Source organism: Chiloscyllium punctatum, chromosome 25 (genome assembly GCF_047496795.1).
Source record: "Chiloscyllium punctatum isolate Juve2018m chromosome 25, sChiPun1.3, whole genome shotgun sequence".
Taxonomy (NCBI): Eukaryota; Metazoa; Chordata; class Chondrichthyes; order Orectolobiformes; family Hemiscylliidae; genus Chiloscyllium; species Chiloscyllium punctatum.
The window spans coordinates 27,417,826-27,432,658 of NC_092763.1; the positions used below are offsets into that span (position 1 = coordinate 27,417,826).

Genomic DNA, 14,833 nt, shown 5'->3' on the forward strand with positions numbered 1-14,833 from the left:
TGCTTTCTATATTCCAATGAAATGTTTTGTTCTTTTGTGCGGTTTGCATGCAGTTTGGGGTTTGGAATATTGGAATAGTTTCAGTATGAATTTGTGTCTCCCCATTTATGCAAAACAATCTCATATCCATGATACTAACGTACAAAATTTGATGCAGCATGATAATTCACCTACTTCACACAGTGTCACTTACATTTTGTACTACCTTGAAAAAAACCAAAGACCAATTTTGTATTAAGCCAGGTCTTGCATTCCAGCATTTTAATCATCAAGTACATTGTATAACATTAGCATAGGTTAAGTTACAGCATTTTCAAGATTATATATGTCCATGTGGTAAAACTGCTGTTGAGCATCTCACAGTTGTTATTTACATATGTAGGTTGGATACAGTGAGAGATGCATTACCTGATGCGTTGGAGTTATTTAAAGTACTTTTGATTATTTGAGACAAAGACAATTGAGAATAAGCTCAATGCACAAATACACAATCGATAATGTAGCATTAATACCAAGACAGTAACTAGTACAGAATGCAGGTAGCTCAGGGCTATGTTACTATTGGGGAAGCTTTAAATTAATTCCACAAAGCCTTGGTTGGGAGCCAAGATGTCATTATGCAAAGCTTTATTGTACACTGAGTGCTGCAAGAAACAAATAGAGTTGTAAAATATACACAATTAGTTGAAATTATAGAAAATGTAGACATCTTTATTCAAGCAGTTCAAACATACTTCATTACTCTCCTGGAACAGACAGGACTTGAACCCAGATCACCTTGACGTAGGAGTAGGAACATTACCACTGCACAAGCGCCCATCCCTAGATAATTAAAAGTGATCTAAATTAAGTTTAGAGTGCCTATGCGTCTGAATGCACAAAATGTGCTTAATAAAGTTGTTAGGTTACAGGCACAAACAGTTACATGCATTCATGAAATTAGATCTATTTCTAAAAAAGTGAAGGATTGGAAACTTATTAGTCTTGACTACAAGTTGTTCGGAAAAGATGGGGAAGGAAAGAAAGGAGGGAGGGCAGCAGTTTTGAAAGAAAATGATAGAGTGCTGGAAAGAATATTCTTAAGGTCTCAAAGATGGATGGAGAAGAGAAATAATGGGGAAGTTATTACACTCAGATCAACAAATTGATAGAGGAGATATAGGAGCAGATTTTCAGTGAAATTTCTGCAAGTTCCAAGAATGAGAGGACAGTAAAAATGAGATTTCTTAAAGATAGTGATTGTGATAGGAGCCAGGAGAGTAAGGATGTTCTGAAGAATATTCAGAAGAATTTTCTTGATTAGTCTATTTCCTACCCAATTAGAGAGAGGCATTGCTGAAATCTAGCCTGAGTGAATAAAATTGGTTAAGTGGAAAGTCTCACAGTGGGGAATAGTGATCATGGCATTACTGAGTTTAAATTAGTCAATAAGAATAACAAGGAGCAAACTAAAGTAGTAATATTTACCAAGAGGAGTGATAGTTTACTGAGCTTTGGAGAGATTGTTCCAAGTACGGTCAAGCTAAAGACTTGCAGGCAGAAATGAAATAAATGATTAGATTAGATTCCCTACAGTATGGAAACAGGCCCTTCAGCCCAACAAGTCCATACCGACCTCCGAAAAGTAGCCCACCCAGACCATTCCCCTACCCTTATATTTATCCCTGACTAATGCACCTAACCCTATGGGCAATTTAGCACGGCCAATTCACCTGACCTGCACATCTTTGGATTGTGGGAGGAAACCCGAGTACCCAGAGGAAACCCACGCAGGCAAGGGGAGAATGTGCAAACCCCACACAGGCCTGATGTGGGAATCGAGCCCAGGTCCCTGGTGCTGTGAGGCAGCAGTGCTAACCACTGAGCCACCGTGCTGCCCAAATCAATGGGTTGACTGTAAAAAGAGATATGGTTTTGTTAGAATTGAAGAGTATGGTGCTGGAAAAGCACAGCCGGTCAGCCAGCATCCAAGGAGCAGGAGAATTGACGTTTCGAGCATAAGCCCTTTCCTGCTCCTCGGATGCTGCTTGACCAGCTGTGTTTTTCCAGCACCACATTTCGACTCTGATCACTTTGTCCTCCATGGTTTAGGTAGAAGAGTCCAGTACATTCCTATAAGAGGGAAGTAAAAGCAGATACATGGGAAATCACCACCTTCCAAGTTCCCCTCCAAGTCACGCACCATCCTGACTAGGAAATATATCGTTGCTTCTTCACAGTTGCTGGATCAAAATCCTGGAATTCCATTCCTAATGGCATCGTGGGTCAACCTACAGCAGGTGGACTGCAGCTGTTCAACAAGGTAGCTCATCACCACCTTCTCAAGAGTTACTAGGGACGGGCAATAAATGCTGGCCAGCCAGCAATGCCCACACCCCACAAATGAAATTTGAAAAAAAGAACTCCCAGACGATAAAGGAGTTAGAGAGTAAGATGAAGTAGAAAAAGAAGGTACATGACAGATATCAGACTCAAAGGAATCAAATATATATAAAACAGTACAGAGGACAAATTCAATAAGAAATAAAGCAACAAAGAAGCAGATGAGAACAGACTAGTAGCTATCTTTTAAAAGGGACCTCGAAGACTCGCAAAGGTATAATCACAAGAAATGGGCAGGTGAAGGCAGTTCAATATGGACACCTACTACTGGAGGCAGGACGCTAGGCCAAGGTACTGAATACATACTTTGGTAAGGTCATAACAAACAAACAGGTTGTTATATCACAAGATGAGATAAATATAGGTAAAAGAGTGGCACTAGAATGTTTGGTTGTAGTTTTAGTGAACAAGTCTCCAGATCTGGATGGAATGTATCCAAGGCTCCTGAGGGATGTATGGATAGAAACCACGGATGTGCTATCACCTCTTCCAACCCCTTTTTGAAACATGGGCTGAGTTAGAAACCTGGAGGATTGCAAATATTACATCCTTGTTCAAAATGGGGCAAAGGAAGCCTGGCAATTATAGCGCAGTCAGTTTAACAATGTTGCAGGGTAAGCTGTCGGAAACAATAAACCAGAACACTGACAGTCACTGGGAAAAGCATAGACTAAGAATGGAGAACTAACAGATTTCTGAAGGGCAAATCACGTTTGACTAAGTTGAGTTTTTAATGTAAACTTCATGAAGCTGGAGGCAGGATTGGTGAATAGGCAGAGACATGACAAATGAAAATTGAGCTGAAATGCCTTGGTTAGTAGAATGAGGAGAGACAATAAAAGATAAAGCTTGAGAACAAATCTTAAGGGCAGATTAGCAAAGCTGTTAAAAAGCTTTGTTGGAATTTGCAACCCAGTGAGCCTCCTCTGTACTCTTTACTATTCTATTATTTGATGATTTTATGTTCTACAGACAAAGAACCAATTTGTTATGGATTACTTCAAGATTGAGAGTCGATACTCTATGGGATAAGTGCCTCTGCCTTCTTTGAAATTTGCATTCCGTTGTTTGCTTTCCGTCATTCATTTGATAATCAAGTCTTGCATTTCTAATAAGCAACAATCTCCTTCAGTCTTGACATTCAGCAGAGCACCCACTGGAAAGCAGTTGAGGAGATGAGAAATAATTCATAAATGTTTTATCAAATGGAGAAGAGCGGTAACTGTCTCTAAATACAGAAGAGTATAGTTCTGGAGAACATCTCTAAGTAGAAGTGTAGGTGGGCACATGCCTTTAAGGTGAATGTGCCTTTTAAATCTGTTATTTTTCAATTGGAGGAGTTACTGAAACAAGGTTTCTCAGCTGGAGGAGACTGGAGCGCGTCAAGTGCACTTATATTTGATGAACTGATGGAGAGCATTTGGAGAAGTCTCAGTTTGAAATGTCTCCTCACGAGCAGACTGAGAAGGATGTACAACAGTGAAGTGGGCTACAAAGGGCACAGCTCTTTATTTTCATCGATAATTTGAAGATGTTTACTTTCTACTATGGCTCTTTTCCCGCATTTCCTTCAATGTGACAGACAGAGTAATTGTACATCCACACTCTCAGGAATTTCACTGCAACAAATTAGTCACTTTGGACTTCCTAGAGGTCACTGGATCAGGAATTGCTGATGCTCCCTTCAACATCACTTAAAGACAGCTGTGTGGGAAGAGAGGGCTGGATTCACACCATTATGACTCCCACTATGCTTTACCTTCCCTCACGTCTCTGCCCTTCTCTCACACAGCTGTCTACATGGTCATTGAATAACTTGCTGGAATTGTTCACTGTTTCATCCATTCATGTCGATGGTCCCAGCTGTGAGATTCATAAACCTGATGCTGTGAGGTAGTGTACTCCTGTCGTCATGGTCATTGATCACTTGGACAGTTCCAAACTGGAATAATACTAGACTCTGTCTTTCTCTCTCTCTCCACAGGTGCTGGTAGAAATGTTAACTTTCTCCAGTACATTTTATTTTTATTTTTGATAATTGGGTTTTAGCTTATCATTGTTCCATTCACCCCATCAAACTTGCTCTGTTGATCAAATTGATCATGGATAATCTGTGTATTAACATGCTTTACCCCCCAACTTCAATCCATAACCCTTAAGGTTCTTACTGAATAAAAATCTATTACTTTGCCAGCTTTCAATTGACTGTCCCTTCTTAACAGGGTTTTCGGGGAGTGAGAGCTGTAGCTGCCACTGAGCTGGAGTTCAGCACCTGGGTTGTAGTGTGTGGCTACAGCTCAGTGTTACACTGACACCAGCTACCAACCAGGAACCTGGGCATAGGCATGAGGGGAATCCAGGCCAGGAGAGGATGTAAAATTCCTTATTTAGGTCTCTTCATTTACCAAAATGCTCCCAGGTCTCTTTACACCATTCTCACTCAGGCCATTGTTAAAACATGGCTGAAGTTTGATTGGTGTCCAGGAACTTTGATTTTATCTTCATCAATCTCTTTTTTAAAAAACTCTATAATTTCCCATCCTCATACCCTACTGGACCAGTTCCAATCCTCTTTCCCCTCCAAATTCCCCAACAAGTTGCTGTGTCTTGAATGCATAGCTATTTTTCCTGACATTCCACCTACAAACGCTTTCAATTCCTGCTCCTGGAATAGGCCCAAATGAATTTTGTTTAAGGCCACATTTGACATTTATGACTGATAAATATTCCTTCCTTGTCCTTCTGGATCTGTCTGAAATGTTCAAAATGGTTGATCTCCTCAAGTGCCTCTGCACTGTGGTCCAGCTGGGAGTACTACCTTCACCCGGGTCTATTACTATCTAACTAATGGCAACCACACAAATCACCTCCAATGGTTTCTCTTCTTGGTCCTACACCATGACCTTCAATATCCCAAGTGTCTTCCATCCCCCTCCTAATACTCACTGACATGTTGTCCCTGAGTGTTGTCCAAAAATACAGCATCAGGTTCTACATCTAGCAGAGGAGGCCATTCAACCCATCATATCTATGTGCTGATTATGTCCAGCTTTACCTTACCATCACTTCTTCCAACTCCTCCACTCTCTCAAAATGATCTAACTTCTTTTTGACACACAGAATATAATGAGAAAATATTGTTTGCCAATTAAATTTGAGTTTTTTGAAGAAGTAACAAAGAGGATTGATGAGAGCAAAGTGGTGGACATGATCTCTGTGGACTTCAATAAGGCGTTCGACAAGGTTCTCCATGGCAGACTGGTTAGCAAGTTACATCTCATGGAATACAGGGAGAACTAGCCATTTGGCTCAAAAGTAGAAGACAGAGGGTGGTGATGGATGGTTGTTTTTCAGACTGGAGGCCTGTGACTAGTGGAGTGCCATAAAGATTGGTGCTAGGTCCACTACCTTTCGTCACTTATATCAATGATATCTGGTTGGCAAGGATGAGTTGGAGCAAAGAGTCTATTTCCAAGCTGTACATCTCTATGTCTCTGTAAATATTGAGGAAATGAAGCCATATGTTTCTGATTCCTGTTGCAGTTCCATGCTATGTCACAGCCCATCTCTCTCCCTGACAACCGTCTGAGTATTGACAGAATCAGTATTGTATTTGATTCTGAGATGAACTTGTGAACATATATCCACATCTGCATGAGGACTGGTATTCTCACCTCCTTAACTACATCTGTCTCTACTTGTGTAGCAGCTTATCTGCTGCTGAAACCTTCATCAATATCTGTGTTGCCACTAGAATGGAGAACTTCACCACACACGTGGTTAACCCTCTGTCAACTTGAGGCTAAAAAAAACCTGCTTCTTCCAATTCCTATGTATACAATCAGGGATGTTTTGTTGTATTAAAAGTGCTAGATAAATGCAAGTTCTCTCTGATGTGCATACTTTGACACTTGGATGCAAAGTCCTCTTCCAGTACTGAGAGGCAATGCAATATTGCAAGGCATTGTACCTGGACACTTGCAGCACTCGGTGCACAGGGCCTGCACGTTTGATAATAAGGTGCAATTTTCAATTTGATCTCACTGGTGGACCCTGGAGTAACCTTGTGATGATACCATGGAGCTGCACATCATTGAGTAGAAATGAGACCCAGTGGATGGTGTTCCAACATTCCAGAAGAATATCACCAGACTGTGACACTCTGGATTGAGACAGAGTCTTGAAAGTACATGGAGACAGAAGATTGATGAGCCCTTATCTAAAGTAACTATAACTCAGCCTGGTATTTCAGTTGCTTATGGTATTGGGCTCATAAGGAACGGGCCCTTTTGTCCTGAGCTACCTTAATTCAACAGTATTTTTATGTAAATATCAAATCATTATTAATAACGCAATAGATCAGTTCTATTATAGACTGTGAATGTCTACAGCATTACATGAAATGGTGAGGCATGTGTCAGACACACTGGTTACCTCATCACCAGGCTATAACTCAACACTTGATCATTAGCTAACGGTTGAAGCATGCATGGCTTTCCTGATTGCAATGCTAGCCCTGCTTTATTACTGATGATCAACCCAAATATTCCATTAATAATCACATTTTTAATATCACATTTATCAAAAAGGAGTGTCACTGCTAATGTCCCAGCCAGTGGATACAGCCCCCAGTGTGACACCGAGCTGGTCGGTCCCAGTGTTCCAGCCAATGGATACAGCTCCTAGTGTGACACTGAGCTTGTCAGGGCTAGTGAACTATCAGTGAATATGGTCACCAGTGTGACACTGAGCTGGTCAGGGCTAGTGAACTATCAGTGAATATGGTCACCAGTGTGACACTGAGCTGGTCAAAGCCAATGAGCTCACAGAATCAATTCTTACTTTGTGTTGAGTTCACTGGTTACAATGAGGACTTTCATTGTAATTGGGTTGAAAAGGGAGGCAGTTTAGTATCAGTCACATGCTTCTGCTCCTGATCACTATATAGTGCCTTGTTGAGAAGTGTGTGTGTGTGTCTGTGTGGGTATGTGTGTGCATGGGTGTGTGTGTGGGGGGGGGGGGGGTGTGCATGTGTGTATCCTGATGCAAAGGTGTGTATGCTTGACATGACGTGTGTGTGTATGTTTAGAGGGTGTGTACATTCACGCTGGAGGAGAGGCCTAGCATGTGGTTCAGAGTGTGTAAAGACATGGATGTGTGTGGACAAGTGTGTGTGTGTGCAGGATGTATGGAGTCCAAGACCTGAAGCAATTAGCTTTATTCATTCATTGGGTACCCTATGTAAAGAGAGGATGGAAATTCATTTTTCAATTGGATCAAAAGTAACAGCATATGTTCCACCAGTCAGCCAGTGGCTGAACAGGGGGAGACAATGGCCTTGTGGTATTATGGCTAGTTGATTAATCCAGAGAACCAGGTCATGTTCTGTGGAATACAAGTTCAAATCTCACCATAGCAGATGATTAAATTTGAATTCAATTTAAAAAATCTGTAATTAAGAGTTTAATGATGATCCATTTCCAATTGTTGGGATAAACTCATCTGGTTTACTAATGTCCTTTGGAGAAGGAAATTTGCCATCCTTACCTGGTCTGGCCTACATGTGACTCCAGACCCACAGCAACATGGCTGACTCTTAGAGATGGGTAATAGATGCTGGCCTGAAAATGTCAGCTGTATTGAATACACGAGCAGCATCTATTGTGACAGATACACTGTCAGTGTCCAGCGTAGGGGAGATGGTGTCCACCTTTACATCAACAGCGAGGAAAATCAGGCACTCACAGTGGCAAAAATACCCTCCTGGCCATCATCTTAAGGTAACCAGTTCTGTAAGAACATGCCTCTGATTCTATGGCATGCAAATGGTGAAGTACAACTTCGGTAAGACTGATACGATGAACAGGCACATTCTTTCAAACACATCAAACAGCTTTCTTTAGAAAACACTGACTAAAGAAACCACCTGAGATCAAGCCTTAAGTGGAGTCTTTTTCTGTGGAATCATACCTTCAATGACTGGCTCCCTGCTGACATATGTGGCCCAATAAACCAGGTTAAAAATGACAAAGAGAACAGGAAATACAATTCGGGACATTTTGTCGACTTTGCTGACACTGTTGTATGTCTTCCTGCTCTCGAGCAGTTTCTCCTCCACTTTGGCCAGCTTGGTGTGAGCGTGCGTTCCTGCGCTCTTCGAGATGGTGGCCAGACTAGGATCCTTGGTGATGTTCAGAGTGTACGTTGTCCCTACGATGTTGTACGTGTTGTTGGTTTTCTTGGCCAGGGTGACTGGTTCCCGTTTCTAGAATGGAGAATGTGGATTTAGACAACAAAAGAGCAAACAGGCTGGGATTTGCAAGTGAAAGGGGAATGTGGGGCTGCAATCAGACAATATGACAAGAGAAAGATAAATGGAATAAAAATAGAAAGTGCTGCAGAAGCTGAGCAGGTCTGGCAGCAGCTATGGGAGAATACACTGCTTTTGATATTTTAGATTATTTTTCTAGCAAGGCTGATTGATTTAGTACAAACTATTGGTAACTAAGATGGTCAGTAATGTTGAAACAATTTACTAACGTCTTTTCACATCTGCTCAGGTTGCTTCATGCTACTCCAGTCTCAGTCTGATTGGAAACGCAAACAGGGAAATTCAATATGTCTTTTAACAAGAAATGGGAGAGAGAGGTGGGCTATATCCTCAAAGTCCACCTACCGTGTATGGTCTCAGACTTGGGAGAGCAAAGGAAGGGAAATGGGTCTCTCATGTCAGAATGGGTATGTTTGTTAAAGATAAAGAAGTGATGACACAGCAGACTGATCGATGTAGGCCATACTGTAGGAGGGCAATGCAGTAGAAGAGGCAATGAACTGTCAGATTACGGGAAAATGAAAGTCAGACTTGGTACAGGCTGGGGAGGGAGAATGAAGGTCAGACGTCAATGGTGCTGGCGATGGAGGGAGAGGATGCTCATCTTGTTTGTTACTGTCATTTTTTGACAGGATTTCATCTGCCTATATTTCATCCTGAACAAATGAAGGATGTCTGAGCCTCTCAAATGGTAACACCTCTTGAAAGTTGTCTCAATGTGAACCATTTTATTTGGCAAATTAAAGAAATGTTGAAAACAACTAACTGCATTGGAGATTTGTGGTGCAGTTGGTTGTGTCAGTGCCTCTGAATCAGAAGCTCTGCTTCTGGAATGAGAATTGAACCCAGGTGGAAACCAGGAGGCCATTCAGACCACTGAGACTGCTATGCAATTCAATTAGGTCATAGCTGACATCTAGGTAAAAACAAGGACTGCAGATGCTGGATATCTACTTCAATGCCACTTTCCCGAAATCCCTGTATGTTAATAGTTGCCAAAAATCTATTGAATTCTGCCTTCAATAACTGAACTTCCATAACCTTCTGGGGTAGAGAGTTCCAGACATTCACATCCTATGAGGGAAGAAATTCCTCCTCATCTCAGTCTTAAATGACCTGCCCCTTTTCCTGCGATTACGTCCCCTGGTTCCTGACTCACCAGCCAAGGGCAACGATCTATCCCCATCCACACTGCCACGTCCTGTAAGAATTATCAATGAGGTCCCAGTTCATTCTTCAAAGCCCAGCAAATACAAATTGCATATCCTCAATAATAAGACAATCCCACCAGCCCATGAATGAGTCTGGCGAACTTCTGTTGCACTCCCTCCCTAACAGGTATACCCTTCCTTAGATACAGAGAGTAAAAGTGTACACAATTTTCTAGGTAAGGTCACAAAATCTCTCGACAACTGTGGCAGGAATACTATGCTGTAATCCCCACAGCGTAAAAGCCAAAATACAGTATGACTTTCTAAAAACGTGCCTCATTCAGGTGCTGAACAGTGTAGCTACAGGAACTGATCAAAGACTAAAATACTCTTTGGCAAGTAAGTCACTTCCTAACTCCCCAAAGCCTGTCCAGAGGTAAAAGTATTCCTTCTTGCCTGAATGAGGTGCAGGTCCATCCAGGAGAAAGCAGCTTGGTTGATTGGTATCACATCCACAAACATTCAGTCCCTCCATCACCAATAATCAGTGTATACTATCCACTAGATGCACTTCATCAGAAGCACCTAGCAAAACCATCATCACTACCATCTAGAAGGACAAGGACTGTACATAAATGGGAGCGCCGCCCTCTGCAAGTTTTCCTTTAAGTCGCACACCGTCCTGACTTGGAAATATTTTGTCATTCCTTCAATGTCGCTGAGTCAAAATCCTTGGAGTGCCTCCCTAACAGCATATCAAGGACTGTAATGGTTCATGAAGGCAGATCACCACTATCTTGTCTGGGCAACTAAGGACAAGCAATAAATTCTGGCCCAGCCAGTGATGTCAGTGTCCAAGAATGAATATAAAATAAAGTCAATCGCTTTGATTTCTTGAGTCATTGAGATCTGCAGCACAGAAAAAGACCCTTCAGACCACCATTTGATTAGTTGTTATGATGACATTTGATTGGGAGAGTTTTGGTTATTGGTTATATGTTTCACTGGAACGAAATCTGAGCCCCCGATCACTGTGAGCCCAGTAAAACACTCAATACTTCACACAAACTAATCTAATGCCACAAAAATCACTATTTTAACATTACAATTGCTTCTTATATTAGCATGGTATCAAATTACTCTGGAGCCAGAACATTTCAAGAAGTCCCAGATTTGAAATTGTCCAATTTAAGAGTTCAGAACAGCCAGATTGTCAAAAAGAAGACCATTCTGAAATGAATGATATAAAATAGGGACATATAGCTCACATACTGGCAGGGAGGAGATATGGTTGTGGGTATAAAAGCAGGTGACCAGGTATATTTATTCATTATGGGCAGAAATTGGACCCTGCTCTTCCAGGTTCATTGGGTATAAATAGAACACATGACAGAATTTTGTTCTTTAACCCAAGGAGGAGTTTACGGTACAGATTTGCTGGGCCAAGGGGAATTTACTATATTGTATGATTAGAGGAAACTGACAAACCTTTGACAGAATATTGGATCTAAGAGCAGGATGAGGAAATTCAGTCCCTCAAACCTGCTCTGCCATTCAAAAAGAACATCTTTGATCTGATTGTGGACTGGCTCCATTTTGTTGCCTACATTCCTTGATTCCCTTGTCTATCAGAAATCTATTTCTCTCAGCCTTGCAGAGACTCAATGAGTTAGCCTTCACTACTCTCTGGAGGAGAATTCCAAACATAAATAACGATCTGATACAAGAATTTCCTCGTCACTACCATCTTTAATAAGATAACCATTATTTTTAAAATGTTCCCAAACCCCCACCAGTTCTACGTTTTTCATCCTCCTAATATATTAACTTGTGTGTGTGTGCGCACATGCATGGAATCCATGTTATGTGAGAGTGTATGTAGACTGTGTATGGGAGCATTTGTGGAGGGTATGGCTATGAGGGAAAGTGTGGGCTTGGGTTTGTTTCTGTCGGTGCGGGGGTTTTGTGTGCATGTGTGTTGGTGTGAGGGATGTATGTGCATGTATGTGTAGATGTCCACATTTGAGGCGAGTACTTTCATTGTTTGAACTGCAGTAACCTGTGACACTTTAAAAGCCATGAAGTAAATGTCTCTACAGTACTTGAAAATAAAACTAAATTTGAACAATCACCATGACAAGAAAAAATTATTAGCTCCAAAAACTGATATATCCCAGGGACCTGATGGCTTTCATCCGAGAGTCTTAAAATATATAACAGAGAAAATATAGCAGAAATGTCAAAGACATTGGTTAGAATCTTCCAAACTTCCTTAGATTGTGAAAGTTTCCAAGCAAATTTTCCCAGTAAAATTGAAAATATTACTGCTTTTTTCAAGAAAGGAGAAAGGCAGAAAGTTGGAAACTAGACTCCAATGAGCCTAGCACAGGGAAAGTGGCAGAATCCACAATTAAAGAGGTTTCAACTGGATATTTGGAAAATTATAATGGAATCAAAGTCAGCATGGTTCATTGACAGGGAAATTGTGTTTAAATTATTTATTAGGGGTTTTTTTGAAGATGAAGGGGAAGCAGTGTGGTATACTTGGATTTCCAGAAGATGTTTGACAATTTCTTTTGAAGGAGATCCATATTTCTACCAACATCTGTGTGAAGATGGGTCTCCTGACATCAAACCTGAGTAGTGAAGCAATAATCTCGAAAGTTGTGTCCTTTCCCTTGGCCCCTTCACTATTAAAGAAATTTTAAAAGATTCCTAACGAAGGGCTTTTGCCCGAAATGTCAATTTTCCTGCTCCACGGATGCTGCCTGACCTGCTATGCTTTTCCAGTGCCACACTTTTGACTCTAATCTCCAGCATCTGCAGTCCTCACTTTTGCCTCAGAAATTATCTCTGTCCATCTCTCGCATCAATTTCTTTCTTGTCTCATTTTGAAAGCTGCCCTTCCATTTAAAAGAGTACAAATCAAAGTATGCAATATCACATATCCCTTTTAATACTTTTAGTAGATAAATCAGTGTCTCAACATCTGTTTCAGGTCATCCATAGATTCTCAATTCTGATGAACATGGCAGATCGTGTGTCATTTCATTCAGCATTCTTAAGCATCCTAAGTAGCAGCCATCAAAACAAGCAAAGTTCAAAATGAGCCTTTCTATAAATTGAACATAGAACATTACAGCGCAGTACAGGCCCTTTGGCCTTCGATTTTGCGCTGACCTGCGAAGCCAATCTGAAGCCCATCCAACCTACACTATTCTATTCTCGTCCATATGTTTAACCAATGACCATTTAAATGCCCTTAAAGCTGGCGAGTCTACGACTGTTGCAGGCAGTGTGTTCCATGCCCCTACTATTCTGAGTAAAGAAACTACCTCTGGACTCTGTCCTATATCAATCACCCCTCAATTTAAAGCTATGCCCCCTCGTGCTAGCCATCGCCATTCGAGGAAAAAGGCTCTCACTGTCCACCATACCTAACCTTCTGATCATCTTATATGTCTTAATTAAGTCACCTCTCAACCTTCTTCTCTCTAACGAAAACAGCCTCAAGTCCCTCAGCCTTTCTTCAAAAGACCTTCCCTCTATGCCATGCAACATCCTAGTAAATTTTCTCTGAACCCTTTCCAAAGCTTCCACATCCTTCCGATAATGCAGTGACCAGAACTGTACACAATACTCCAAGTGCGGCTATACCAACATTTTGTACAGCTGCAGCATGACCTCATGGTTCTTAAACTCAATCCATCTACCAATGAAAGCTAACACACTGTATGCCTTCTTAATAACCCTATCAACCTGGGTGGCAACTTTCAAGGATCTATGTACCTGGACACAGAGATCCCTCTGCTCATCTACACTACCAAGAATCTTACCATTCGCCCAGTAGTCTGCATTCCTGTTACTCCTTCCAAAGTGAATCACCTCTCACTTTTCCACATTAAACTCCATTTGGCACATCTCAGCCCAGCTCTGCAGCTTATCTATGTCCCTTTGTAACCTACAACACCCTTCGACACTACCCACAACTGTACTGACCTTAGTGTCATCTGCAAATTTACTAACCCATCCTTCTATGGCCTCATTCAGGTCATTTATATAAATGACAAACAGCAGTGGACATAAAACAGATCCTTGCAGTACAACACCAGTAACTGAACTCCAGGATGAATATTTCCCATCACCTACCACCTTCTGTCTTTGTTAGCCAATTTCCTATCCAAACCACTAAATCACCCTCAATTCCATGCCTCCATATTTTGTGCAATAAATCTAAGGGAAGACAACCATGAATGCACAGTTATCACTCTCTCACAAACACACACACACTTCTAACATAAAACAAGTGGCACAAATATTTATAATCCTCAAGTGGATAAGACAATTTATTTTTCTTTCATTCATTCAGGAACATGGCGTCAGTGCCTGGTCACTATTTATTATCCATTCCTCGTTGACCTGGAGAAGTTGGTGATGAGCTACCTTCTTGAAATGCAGCCGCCCATGTTCTGCAGATTGATCCACAATGCTGTTGGGGAGGGAGAACCAGGATTTTGACCCAACGACAATGAAGGAATAGTGGTATATTTCCCAGTCAGCATGGTGAGTGGCTTGAAGGGGATCTTGCAGATGGTGGTGTTCCCCTGTATATGCTGCCCTTGCCCTTCTAGACAGAAGTGGGCATGGATTTGGAAGAGGTAAAAACAATAACTGCAGATGCTGGAAACCAAATACTGGATTAGTGGTGCTGGAAGGGCACAGCAGTTCAGGCAGCATCCAATGAGCAGCGAAATCGATGTTTCAGGCAAAAGCCCTTCATCAGGAATAAAAGCTTTTGCCCAAAACGTCGATTTCACTGCTCATTGGATGCTGCCTGAACTGCTGTGCTCTTCCAGCACTACTAATCCAGTATATGGATTTGGAAGATACTGCCTAAAGAGCTTTGGTGAATTTCTGCTGTGCATTGTGTAGATGGTACACACTGCAGCTATTGAACGTCAGTGGTTGG

General features: G+C 41.5%; 1 protein-coding gene across 1 annotated transcript in view; it reads right to left on the minus strand.

The window, feature by feature from the left end:
• Positions 1-227: 227 nt before the first annotated feature.
• LOC140495785 (gamma-aminobutyric acid receptor subunit alpha-3-like) overlaps positions 228-14,833 on the minus strand; it is a 240,500-nt gene continuing 225,894 nt past the window's right edge. The window contains exon 10 of the mRNA XM_072594888.1: positions 228-8,647. Within this exon, the coding sequence (XP_072450989.1) occupies positions 8,315-8,647 (333 nt within the window). The 3' untranslated portion in view covers positions 228-8,314. The remainder of the gene's footprint in view (positions 8,648-14,833) is intronic.